Source organism: Microtus ochrogaster, chromosome 16 (assembly GCF_000317375.1).
Source record: "Microtus ochrogaster isolate Prairie Vole_2 chromosome 16, MicOch1.0, whole genome shotgun sequence".
NCBI classification, from domain to species: domain Eukaryota; kingdom Metazoa; phylum Chordata; class Mammalia; order Rodentia; family Cricetidae; genus Microtus; species Microtus ochrogaster.
The window spans coordinates 15,385,474-15,399,192 of NC_022018.1; the positions used below are offsets into that span (position 1 = coordinate 15,385,474).

General features: G+C 41.2%; 1 protein-coding gene across 1 annotated transcript in view; it reads left to right on the forward strand.

Moving 5' to 3' along the window:
- Nucleotides 1-13,719, forward strand: part of Myo3a (myosin IIIA) — a 207,223-nt gene that overhangs the window by 192,217 nt on the left and 1,287 nt on the right. Inside the window, exons 30-32 of the mRNA XM_005354744.2 lie at nt 5,995-6,098; nt 7,260-7,300; nt 8,235-8,378. Of these exons, the coding sequence (XP_005354801.1) occupies nt 5,995-6,098; nt 7,260-7,300; nt 8,235-8,378 (289 nt within the window). The remainder of the gene's footprint in view (nt 1-5,994; nt 6,099-7,259; nt 7,301-8,234; nt 8,379-13,719) is intronic.

Sequence of the window (13,719 nt, forward strand, 5' to 3'; positions counted from 1 at the left end):
TGTGTGTGTGTATGTGTATGTGTGTGTGTGTGTTTAGTTGGCTCTTTGAAAAAAAGACAAGGTTTTACCATTTTTACCTCAGACTATATATATCTAAATATTTTTTCAGATAAATTCAACATTTTATTAAGTTTGAAAGGAACCATAGAGACCTTAAATACCACTACTAAGTTCCCTTGTGTTCTAAGCACATAATCATGGGTTTTTATCAATAAACCTCATCTGGAGTCTTTGGATGATCTACAATGATGATGTACATCAGTTTTAATGATGGTGTCTCCCCTGCCTGGAGTGCAGTGCTCTCTCAGTTGCCATCTGCATCACTGTGCAGGCCTGTGTGCGTTTGCTGTGGCATATAACTGCATGATGTCTGTGAGCAAATCCAGAGCTAGTCCTATAGGTTAAAGCAAGACTGGTCTTTGAGGTTGGAAATGCCTCAGCTCAGCCCAATGAAGGTGACCAAAGCATGTGGTATGTGTATAGTGATAGGTCCAAGAGGCAAGGATCGCCAAGTGGGTAGCTGTGGCTCTCACCCTGGAGTAGGACTGTTTTTTCCTTCTTGTCTTTGAAGTGGCTAAAGCGGCAGGAGGTGTGTGCTGTCACAGTCTCTGTGAGTTTGATGTCAATCAGTCCTGCTGTGTCTGGAAGACACTGTTTCCTTGGAGTCACCACCACCTCTGGCTCTTCCAATCTTTCTGCCTCCTCTTATTCACAGATCACTTGACCTTGAGGGGATGGCTTTGGTGAAAATATCCCCCGTTAAGGACTGGGTGCTCCAAAGTCACTCTCCACACATTGTTCAGTTCTGAATCTCTATGTTAATTTCCATCTACGACAGGAAGAAGCTTCTCTAATGAGGATTGAGTTAAGCACTGATTGTGGGCATAGCAATATGTCATTATTGCTGTGTTCCTTTAGCAGAATAATAGTAGTAGGTTTTCCCCTAGGCCTATGACCTATCCTCTGATTCTTGGCCACTTTAACAGTGTTTGGTACAGATTCTATCTTATGGAGTGGGGCTTAAATCCAATCAAAAAGTGGTTGGTTATTCCATATCATTTGTGCCATTATTGCAAAAGTATATACTACAGGCAGGTCACTGTTGGAGGTCACAGAATTTGTGTCTGAGTTATGTAAATTATTTCCTTTCTCCTCCCATAGCATGCAGAATACCTTCCAACATATATGGGAAAAAATTAAGACCAGAGGGGCCTATACATTCTCAAGGCTCTGTATGTTATTAACAAGTGCCCAAGGCCGAGAGTTCACAAACACTGAAAGTCCACGGTAGCCATGGTAGTCCATGGTAACTGTGATTGTAAGCCAGCCCTGGTATCCAAAGCCATGAGTTGTGCAGTTCAGATGGAGGGAAGAGCAGTAGCTCTCTTGTGAAGAAGGTCAGGAGACTGAAACAGGTCACTCACAAGGGACAATATGCTGCACCCCTACTGCTAAGGACACTCAACCTTAACCCTGCTCCTTCCATCAGCGAGGAGAACATGAGCACCCACGGGAAAAGCAAAAGATCAAACCAGGTCCAGTGAGAACTGAGAAGGTCTCCCAGAGAGAAAGGGAGGAGGTCAGGCCAGACCAAGAAGAGCACTTTGAAACTTACCTTAACACACAGGACTTGGGTTCAGGTCTCTAGGTTTCTGAGCCTGGCCTGAGGGCAGGTGAATGGGAAACTACAAGTGGCCATCAGTCCTGGATGAGTGTTTTTAGGGCATCTGTGGAGAAGTCCTTAAGAATTACATAGGTCATTGTATTTCTTGAAGGTCATAGCCTGTCAAGAAGAAATGGAAATTTACAAAAACTGAAAAACTGGCTTCTTAAGAAAAGAGAGTAGCTCAATGTGCAGCTGCTGACGCCTGACCTAGGACCTTGATGCTCAGGGAAATCACACTGGGTGAAGTTGTAAGTAAAGCAGTGTAATTATCACTAAATGAGAAAAATACGGAACTTAAAACTTTCAAAAGCAAATGCTAGCAGTGAGTTTTAAATTTGTCTCCTTTCTTCTGGATATAAATTGAAATGCCTGCCGATTTATTATCCAAAAGGTATGTTTCTGATAAATCGAAACACTTAAGGAAATTATCACCAGCACTACAATATGAATAAATGCCTTGCCTCCTGGCTGTAACCTTTGCAGGCTGCGTTTATCATTCACATCACACGAAATAGCCACAAACCTAATTTTCCTAGTGCCAACATTGATACACTGTGGAAAGTCTGTGATTATAAATGTTTGTGTCATTTTTGTAATTATGGGGACAGGGTGATTAGTTGACAAGGCTTGTGTTCCCTGAAGGAACAAAATGAAGAAGGACATTGGGGCACTGAATAAACTTGTGCCTCTCCTGTGTGCTGATAAACTCTCAGGGGGCGGGGCTTGCAGAAACCAGAAAATAAAACAGGAAATTTGGCAGAGCGATCAGACCCACCAATTGTTTTCATTCCTGGCTGTCCACCTCATAGGGCAATGTCTTAGGAAGCCACCCCTTTAACAACACTCAAACCCCTGTTTTAGAAGTCCTGGTGAAAACAAAGAAGCTGAAAAACTAAGCTAATATGAATTCCATAAAGCATAAGAGTACTTAAATATTCTAAAAATTTAATTCAATGTATTTGTGCTTTGTTAGGGCTGTGATACACTCAAACCCATATGTGTATTTATAAATATTTTTATAAATGCATTCTTAGCTTACATTTTCTTTTTCCCTTTAATCCTGCTTCCTTCTCTGCCTCCAGCCCATTTTACTCTCCTCTTACAAATCCTTAATATAAAACACATATTCTTTCCTATGCTTTGCAAATACATTCATGTGTTCTTACTTGCTTTTTCCCAACCATTGTCACTATGGAAAGATACTGAGCAAACATCTTTGAAACTTTTTTTGTTTACTAGAATTATAAGTATGAGATAAACTTTAAAGGTAATAGGATTATTGAGGGAAAAGGTGGGGCTTTTGTTTTGTTTTTTATTGTGAGTCTACTTTGCTAAAAGTCTGTAACAATTGGCATTTGCTTCAGCCATCTGAGAACATATGCTTGCTCTGACATCCTGCCTGTAAGGGTTTCTTTGTAATCTTTGCTCATTTGTCTGCAACAAAAATGATCATTGTTGCCGCCTTTCCCCTTGTAAAGCTGCCTTTGATGCTGACTTACTGTATTAACTTGCTCATCTTGATCTCATCTGTATCTTTTTCCATCTTCCTGTTGGTCTACACATTTGTGGGCTTTTATCAGCACTTACCTCAACTGCCTGTTATTTGTGGGGGGGGGCTGTAAAATACAGCTTTCCAAGTTTGTCTTACCCCTTTTGATTTATTGCCACATAAAAGCTTTTGTCTTTTTTATATGGTGCTGGGGACTGAACCCAGGGCCTTGAATGTGCTAGGCAAGACTTGTATCCCTGGCATACTCACATCTCAGCTCCTTAGCTATTTTAAGATGCACAAATATGTATGCTTTCTGACTCCTGAATTTTGATTAAGGTATTTATAGCCCTAAGTGCTTCATGAATTCACCTGGATTTTCTTCCCAGAGTTTTATTGGCTGTCTTATTTACATTTATCTTTGGAGTGTTGGATATTTGATTTCATACGTGATGGCAAGTCAGTGACCCACTTAATAAAACTACAGCGAGCATCTACTGTCCATTCAGCCCAATGCCTGTCAGCTAATGTGTATATAACCTCCTAACGGCTCCAAACCCCTGTCTCGTGCTGCCCACCTGGGCAAGGTCCGGAGTCTGTCAGGGCCATGTCAGAACTTGAGTAAGCATCGCCCATAGCACTCTATGCCCATTGTGTGTATAAAAACCATCATAGGAAAAGGACCTAAACATCTTCTCCTGCAAGCACAGGGACCAGAGTTGGAATCCTCAGAGCCCACGAAAAAGCCAGGCAAGCATGGTGACCACTAGAAAAGCACTAGGGAAGCAGAGACAGAAGATCGCAGGGGCAAGCTGGCTACATAGACTAGCAGTCTACATAGACTAGCAGTAATTCTCAAACTCCTGGTTCATCAAGAAACCCTGGCTCAATAAAGGAGTGGTGAACAATCAAGGAAGGCATCCGTTGTTAACTTCAACCCTAAAAGCAGAAAGAGAGAGAGAGAGAGAGAGAGAGAGAGAGAGAGAGAGAGAGAGAGAGAGAGAGCAGCAGTAGCAACAAATACAAGCTTGGCTCTATATTCATTTTCTGGGGCTACTGTAGCAAACTTCAGATCAAGTGTCTTAGGCAGCATAACTCTTCCATTCTAGAGGCTCAAAGTCTGAGATCACAGTATTACACCAGCAGGTTTCCTCTGAGGCCTCTGTTCTTGGTTTGTCAATGCAGCTTTACCCCTGTTCGTGTGTGTGTGTGTGTGTGTGTGTGTGTGTGTGTGTGTGTTTGCACACATGTGTACAGATGCCAATTGAGGCCAGAAGAAGTGGTCAGATTTCCATGGAGCTGGCATTATAGGAAATTGTGAGCTGTGTGACGTGGGTGCTGGCAACTGAACTCTGGTCCTCTGGAAGAGCAGGAAGCTCTCTTATTAACTGCTGAGCTATTGCTGCAGCCCCAACCAGAAATCCTTCACTGAGTTCTGAGAATTCAGGAAAAAGCAGGAAATGGAGTCCACTTTCAGAAATATGGTCCTTGGGTCAGAAGGTTGATGACAGTGACACTCAGAGGTGCGAAGAACAGAAAGACCGGGACAGAAAGGGCCTACAGTCTGTCTTCCTAGAGTACTCTTGATCTTCTGGGACTGGAGAAATGGCTCAGTGGTCAAGAGCTCTAGCTTCTCTTGCAGAAAACCCAGCTTTGATTTTCACCATCCACTTGGTGACTCTCAACCATTTATAATCCCAGTTCCAAGGAATCAGTTCCAAATGACCCAGCACCCTCTTTTGAACTCCACTGGCACTAGGCAGTCATTTAGTACACAGAGAAATCATTTATATGCATAGAATAAATATATAAAGATTTAAATAATGAAGTATTTTGTTCAATGTTCATATGTACATGTAGCATATTTTGGTCAAGTCCACCCTCCCATTCTCTCTAATTCAACCTCTACATCTTTACCACTCTCCCACCCCAACCAACTCCACTTGCTCTCTGTGTTTAAATACCCGCTGAGCCTTTTTAATCTGTGGGACAAGGTGCTAGAATGTGGGTAGCATCTCAGGGACCTCATCCCTGTAGAAAGCTTTCTCCCCAACAGTCATCAGTTGCCAACAGCTTCATAGACAAGAGTTGGGACTCTATAAGCCCCTCCCCAGCCATGCTAGGATTGGGCTGGCTGTATTTTATGCAAGTCATTGTGACCCTTTTCAAACAAAATTTTTTTAGTTGTTTTTCTTCTGCTGCCTTTCTCCCCTATTCCCTTCCTCCTTTGTGCCTGCCCAGCCCCAATAGCCATGTTCAATGGAATCTGTAATAATACTCAGATTGAATAGAGACAATTTAATGGCTGCAGAGCCAAGAATTCCTTTATTCTCAGAATCTTTTTTTGTTCCTCACTTGCACAGCAATTATTCAGATTCTTTACCATCTTCAATTTATTTTTGTTGCAATAGGATAGTTCTAATACTTCAATCCGACTTTAAATGGTATTAAAATCAAGTTAAAATTTAGTCACAGACAACTTTAAAGTGTTTCTGAAAATGCTAAGAATATATATAATAACTTGATACTTTATTTTTATTTTCTTTCAATTGAGGTAAAAATGAAATAAGTAGATTCAGCTTGAATATTCTAAGAGTGGTCGTGACCTCATCCCTTTTATGAACTTGTGTCCCTATTCCACATTACCAAACTCTTTTTGCTCTGTTTTCTCCCTCTTCCTCTCAAAGTCCTAAATTGTCAGACAACTGGAAGAAAGCACATGACAAGAAATATGACATGGGTGAATAACAAATGCAGCTTACATGCAGACATTCTCATTTATCCGAAGGAAAACATAGTTTCTGAATCTAGAACTTATTTACAATCACCTTTCTTATAGGTGTCTCTAAAGAAGAGCCAAAAATATTGAGACCTCCGAGAAGACCCCGAAAACCCAAAACATTAAATAACCCTGAAGATTCTACCTACTATTATCTACTCCATGTAAGTGGCTCATTCTTGCAGTCAAACTGAAGACCAACGGAAACCGTGGCTACATTAGGCTGCCCCAGAAGGCCTTGCAGCATGGAGGCCCTCTTCAAATTCCATTTCACAGATAACCCATTAAGTGTCCCCTTTGTTTCCCTCCAGCCATTATCCTCATGGTCCTGGCTTTTCTTGTAGTCTTGGACCTACCGTATTCACCCAGAAACTTTTTCTGGTAACCGCTTCTCTGAGCTTACATATAAATATCAACCTAGAAAGGAAAATCCGTCATAGGAAAGCCCTCTGGACAGAGGCATTCATTCCAATGCCTACAAGCAGAAAAAGAGAAGTGAAACTTTGTTGAGTTTCTGCAAATTCCTGGCCGATAGGAACAGAACTCCATGCCCAGGAAAACCCAGAGAATCTGAGAGTTCATCGGAAACAAGAGTCACATGCCACAGGCAGGAAAATGAAGCTCACATCTGGCTTCCCAGTTAGCTGGGTCAACTCTAGTCTTCCCCTTCACCATGGTTCTGCACCATGCTTCTCTCCTTTATGGTGTTGCCCAGAATTCAAACTTACAACCCGTTCACCTTTGAGTTTCTTAGAATAATCTCATCATCTGTCATGACCTCAGTCACTGCTGAGTTAAAAACCACTGTCTCTGGCTTAGATTACTCTTGTAGCTCCAAATACAAATAGCAAACTACCTAATACCTATCACATAATCTACTTGGATGTGCACACAGAGAGGTCCATATGTAGGTGCATTCATTCATAGTGTGTTAGGATATGTCACAAGCCATATAAATCACCCAGTTGAAGTACAACACAATAGCTTTTAGTGTTGTATTATCACCACAGTCAATTCTACAAGATTTCTATCACTCCAAGATGAAACTCTACCCACTATCAGTCACTCCCACACCCCATTCCTGACCCAAATCCTAAGTAATCACTAATTGACTGTTGTCTATGTATGTGCCTTTTATAGAACCCCATATAAACAGAATCACATAGTATATGTTATATGAAATAGTTTTATAAGCTAGTAATCACTTATTCTTGTTCTCCTTCTTTCTCATCCATCATTAAGATAATAAATTAAGATAATAAATTATGCATTATGATTTCATATTACTATATATTATGTATTTTCAATTATTCTATTCCCATTAGAAGTCAATCCAAGAAGAAAAACGGAGACCAAGAAAAGACAGGTAATCATCTCTTCAAAATTACAGCACCATTTTGTTCAAATAAAACTATAAATCTTTATGTTCAAATTTTATTAGCAATCACATATATTTGGAAAGAAGTATGATCCTTTTACATATTTAATGTCATGTTTTATATTTTTTTGGGTTATTAGGATGGCAAGGGTTGAAGTTGTTGTAGATATGGTACACTTACCTTCACATGACTCCTTTCCCTTTAATATTGCAGTTTTTCAATGTTTTGACATTCTAATTTTGTTCTCATGCCAAATCACTTTCAGATAATGCTAGCAATAGAAGGGGGTGCTTATACTGAACATAAACAGAGTTCCCTATTTATCACCTGATGATACCTATAGCGGAAGTCAGTTAAGGCTATGGATGAAAGCACTTGAAAGTTCTCTGTATTCACTCACCAAGGCCAATCTTCAGTTAGATGAGCCTGGTGTGAATGGGAGTGTAGACTGGCCAAATCAGCGCCATGTCACTGGCAGTTCTGGAAACTCCCAGTTCATGTTAAATCAAACCTGACAAAAGCAAGAGGCGCCAGTCAGCAGCTAATGTGCTAGTCAAGGTAAGGATGAGAGGTTTGTTTTTTGGGTTTTTTTGTTTTTGTTTTTTTTTTTAATTTTTGAGACAGGGTTTCTCCATAGCTTTTGGTTCCTGTCCTGGAACTAGCTCTTGTAGACCAGGCTAGCCTCAAACTCACAGAGATCCGCCTGCCTCTGCCTCCCGAGTGCTGGGATTAAAGGCGTGCGTCACCACCGCCCAGTGTAAGGGATGCTTTTAATGAACAGGATTAATGATTTTTACATTTCAAGATTTCTCTCACATATGTGATGCTCTTAAATTACAGTAAATATTAAGAAGGAAACACTTGGCCTGTAAGTCAAGGGAGTAGAAATTATACTGATCATGCTTATGTGTTCACTTCCAGTCAAGGAAAATTACTAGGTCTGGAAGACTTCTATTATAAGGAACTTTTGCCTTCTAATTCTGGACCAAAGGAGCATAGCTCTAATGTAAGAGAATGGAGACCACAGAAGGAACTCCTGGATCAACGTCCCGAGGCTAATGAAAGGTAACAACGCACAGTGCAGTATAACTTTCAATGTTAAATTTTAAATGGAAATTCAAAAATCCCAATTTTAAGCAGTTTTGTTTTATATATACCATAAAATCTGAAATTTTTGCAATTTGTGCCCTGGCAATGCTGAAGCATGCATAGGCAGCCCATTTATAGCGGTTCTTTTGAATAATTTTCCCCTTTTCTCCAAAATTCATGGTGAAGTTTTGAGACTAGAGGTGCGTAGGAGAATATAAACATGGTGCATAAAAAACAGGAGAATGTGCAGGAACTGGGAACTGATCGGAAATCCTTAGCCAGGCTCCTGTTGGCCTAGGGTTCCCAGACCCCCTCTCTCTTCTCTTTTACTGTGTGCAGTGATGGTTAGAGAGAAGAATTCTTCAGTCCAAATGTCTTGAGTTGGACCCCGATTGAGCTACTTGAGAAGTTTTATCTTTTCTGAGCTCTTTAAGCCACAGTTTTCACACCCACAAAAGAATCTTCAAAATTCCCGCCTCACTGTCTTGTTATAGTTGAAGTGAAATGATACCCTGCTTAGCACACTGTGTCCCCAGGGGAGGATTTCTATAAATACTGATGGCTATCATTATCCACCTTCATTTGCTCTTTCAAACGCTACCTGCATTATGGTCTCCAAAAAGAAGATGCATTTATCTTCCATCTTGAAACCAAAACTATAACCTGTTCACACTTGGTGGGGTTCTACCTGAAGCATGAGGTTCTGTGTGAGAGAGTAGAACACCAAGCGCCAGAGAGCTGAAATGATTTGTGTGTGGTCACAAACCGAGTGAGGGTTCTTCAGCCCAGGGTTTTCACACCCTGCTCAGCTGCTTTTCGCTGGTCTGCCTGCTTCCTGTTGTAACAGCTGACACTCCTTTGTCTCTGCTATATTCTTTCTCGTTCACCAACTGACGATCCATGCCTACTATGAAGGCATTATATAACAGAGACACTGCTTGCTTCCTAGCAACTTCCATGGGTGTGCATTTAATATCCACTAGAATAAGGGTACCAGAGCTGGCTTTGGTTGAGTGCTTACTTAGTTCTAGGCACTACGCTGATATTTCACTGAACTGGTAAGACAGTTACTATTACTGCCCTTTTTTATGAATATGGAAGCTAAGTTTCCAGAGGGCAGCAACTGCAGTCACCCACATAATAACTGATGGGGACAGATTTGAACACAGGGTTTTATAAACTTAAATTCAGTGACTTTAACCACTGTTAATATTGCCACTTTATGTAAAGCTCCATGCTGGGGACTTAAGGAAACAGTGACTATCAGGGTGACAAAGGTGTGGTCTTTGTATCAAACAATCCTGAGATTAGTGGGATGTGATATTCGCATACCAGTGCTGAACAAGGCAACTCTCAGAGGGGTGGGCTTTTCTAAACTTAGAAAGACAGTGGCGGTAACTCACAGCAACCCTGTGGCTAAACCTCAGTAAGAGCCTGGATTAAAACAGACAACAAATGCAAAAGAAGAATAGCTCTAAATTACATCTTGGAACAATTAGCAAAATTTGAGACTAAAGTATATGCCCAATTTGTATTAATTCAGGAAGAGCATCTTTATGTGTACATGAGTACATCCATAGCTTTACTAACAGACAGTCACCGACTGCTGATGACACCTCCCAGTAAGGTTCGAGTAGGCCTGGGGAAGAGTGTGCCAGCAATAACAAACAAAATGCTTCATGGATTTTTTTAATTGACATATTAAAGTTGATAAGTTGATAAATGTAAAATAAATTTTAAACTTAAACTGATAAATTAAAATCATGTACATTTGTGATACAGAAAAGAATATTTTTGAAATACGCATACACTGTGGAATAGCTAAATTGAACTGATTAAAATTTGCATAGCTTTATAATCTTCAGTCCCATTTAAGCTAGGTAGGTAACAAGGAGGACCCTAAGAGAGACCCACATGGAGGGCCCCAGGAAGGGGAAATAGTTAAGAAGATCTCCTGGATAAATTAAAGGAGGGAGTAAAAGGGAAGAGAGCGGGATGGGAGCATGAGGGATCAGCAGGACAGAGAGGGAGAGTGATTGACAGAGGGGGGCATTGTGAGGTTAGGGAGAAACCTGTTGCCAGGGAGAAGAGGCTACCAGGAACCCAGAAGGATGACCCCATCTAAGACTCCTAGCAGTAGTGGAGAGGATGTCTGAACTGGTCTTCCCCTGCTGGAAGCAGATGCAGAGATCCACAGCCAAGCACTGGGCTGAACTCAGATTCCAGTTGAAGAGAAAGTGGAGGAATTGTTTGAGTAAGGGGGGGGGGTCAAGATCATGATGGGGAAAGCCACAGAGACAGCTGACCTGAGCTCGTGGCATGGGACAGACCTAGGCCCTCTGCATCTGGGTGACAATAGTGTAGCTTAGTCTTTTGTGGGGTCTCCAGCAATGGGAACAGGACCTGAGGCACAAGCTGCCTTTTTGGAACTTATTCCCTATGGTGGGATGCCTTGTTCGGCCTTGATAGAGAGGGGAGAAGCTTGGTCCTGCCTCAGCTTGATGTGCCATGCTTTATTGATTTCCTGGAAGACCTTACCCCATCTAAGAGGAGGAGGAGTGGATGGGGGAGGGAGCAGCAGGAGAGGAGGGAGGGGAAACTGGGGTTGATATGTAAAATAAATTTTAAAATGATGAAAACATTAACATATCCTTAGAAGTCTATCTTAAAGCGAATTTCAAGTCATCAATGTATTGCTGTGAATTATCGTCACTCAATAGATCTCTTAAATTTATTCCTACCAACTGAAATTTTATATTCCTTAATCAGTGTGTCCCCAGCTCCCTGTCTCCAAGCCCTGAGGAGCACCTTCCTATGCGTTTGATGTTTTTAGGATGCACACACGAGTGGGCTCCTGCAGGGCTTCACTGATATCTGACATACTGTCTTCCAGGTTTATCCTTATCGCCACAACTGGCCATCAACCATTCATCCACTGGTGGGCACACGGCTTGAGTGCATAGCTTGGGTGTTGGGAGTAGCATTGGGAGCACTAGACGACACACAGCTCTCGGGATATTCGCTTCATTTCCTGAGCTGATGTGCTTGGTAGCGAGCTTTGGGGATCTCATTAATAACAGTTGCTAAACACTCAGACCTTCATGTTTTTGAAAAATGCACGCACTGTCCTCTATGACGGCTGCACCAGCCTGCACACTCCAGTGCTGTGCTGAGCTCCTTCCCTCCGCGTCCTCACCAACACACGTCAGCATTTACATTTTGGTAACAGACATCCTACATTGGTGAGATTATGTGTCCTTGTGATTTTAAGTTTAAATTTTCTTGATGATTAATAATGTTGGTCATTCTTTAAATTTTAAGATAAAATTTATACAACAGAATTCACTTGACCATTTTAAAATGTCCAGTTCCGTGGGTTTAATATATTCACCTTATTTCATGCAGACCTAACTTCAGGAAACCAAATACCGACTAGTATCACCACCCTTCCACCCCTGTTCCCTGGCAACCACTAATCAATTTGCTTTCAGCAGTTATTCAGAACATTTCATATAAATAGAAACACACATGTGACCTGCTTGTTCTAGCTACTTCCCTTAACATGTGATTATTTTTTAATTGTGTGTGTGCGCATTATATTTATGTGAGTTTTGCCACAGCACTCGTGTGGAATCCAGAAGACATTTGCAAGTTGGTCTTTGCATTCTACCTTTGCCTTGTTTTTAGACAGGGCCTCTTGATCTTACTGCTATGCTACACGCTCAAGGCTTCGGAGCAATTCTCCCACTCTACCTCCTGTGGTACTGTAGGAGCTCTGGGATCACTCATACCCACCCCTACATCCAGAGATCTGAACTCAGGACATCAGACTTGTACAGCAATTTTTTTCTTTTTTATTGATTTTATTGAGCCATAATTTTTTCTCTGCTCGCCTCCCTTCCTCCTCCATTCCCTTCTACCCTCTCCCATGATCCCCATGCTCCCAGTTTCCTCAGGAGTTCCTGTCTTTTTCTCCTTCTGGGTACAGCAAATATAATCACTCTCTGAGTCATCTCTCTAACCTAACAACAAGACTTCAACTTTCCACTCTTTTAAAAGCTTAGCAATCTGTTAAGGCTGCTGAACAGAGGGACTTCCTAATCCTGTTTAATGACTAGGTCACTTTAAGCAAACCAGTCTTCTTGTCAGACAGTTGGGAACTTGATTCTTATTTCTAGTCAGAGTAGTACTTATTGATACTGGCATCCTTTGTTCCTAGAATGTGACAGTCACTCAATCTTGCATTGAGCATTTTTTGCACGCACATTTTGGTTATCTGTGTGTCTTTTTCTGAGAAGTGCCTCTTCAGGTCCTTTGTCCCTTTTTTAACCATTTCACTTGTTTTGATTGAATTATTTGAGTTCCTTGTAGATTTTAGACACTGTCCCCTTTATCAATTGTATCATTTGCGAATATTTATTACCCTTTAGCAAGTTGTCTCTTCACTGCTTTGATTCTTTTGTTTGCTGTATTTTTAATCTGATTTGCCTGCTTTTTGGTATAATCTGATTTGTCTGTGTTTGTGTTTGCTCTTGTTGCCTGTGATTTGGTGGTGATATTCAAAAATCCTTTGTCCAAACCAGTGTTGTAGATATTTTCCTCTATATTTTCTTCTAGCAGATTTTCTGTCTTAGGTGGTAGTTTAAGTCTTTAATCTTCTTAAGTGGACTTCAGTATATGCTGTGAAGTAAATCTCTGTTACCATTCGTGTGTGTGTGTGTGTGTGTGTGTGTGTGTGTGTGTGTATCCAGTTTTCCCAAAATCATTTACTGAAGACATTAGCCTTTCCCTGCTATAAGCTCTCGGCATCTCAGTCAAGCCCAATGGAAGACAAATGAATCTGTTTGTGAGCCCTCTTCTCCAGTTCCTCCGTCTGTGAATCTGTTTTTATGCTCTTTGGCTGCTATTACTTTTTTGTAGATTTTTCAAAGCAAATAGCGTGATGTCACCAGCTTTATTCTTTTGTTCAAGATTACTTTTATTATTTAGGGTCTTTTGTAGTACCAAATGAGTTATTTGTATTTGTTTTCCCTATTCAGTAAAAGAAAGAAGGCCAGAAACTAAAAGTCCACATTGACTGGAGCTCTTACAGTGGGTCCAGTAAAGCAGTTTCATTAAAAACATTGAAACCTGCCTGGCTGTGGTGGCACGTGTCTTTAAATCCAGCACTCAGGAGGCAGAGGCAAAAAGATCTCTGAGTTCAACCAGCCTGGTCTACAGTACAAGGTACAGTGTAGTCTGGGTTAAGTAGAGGATCCTTGTCTCAAAAGAAGAAGAAGAGAAAAAGGAAGAAGAGGAAGAAGAGGAGGAGGAGGAG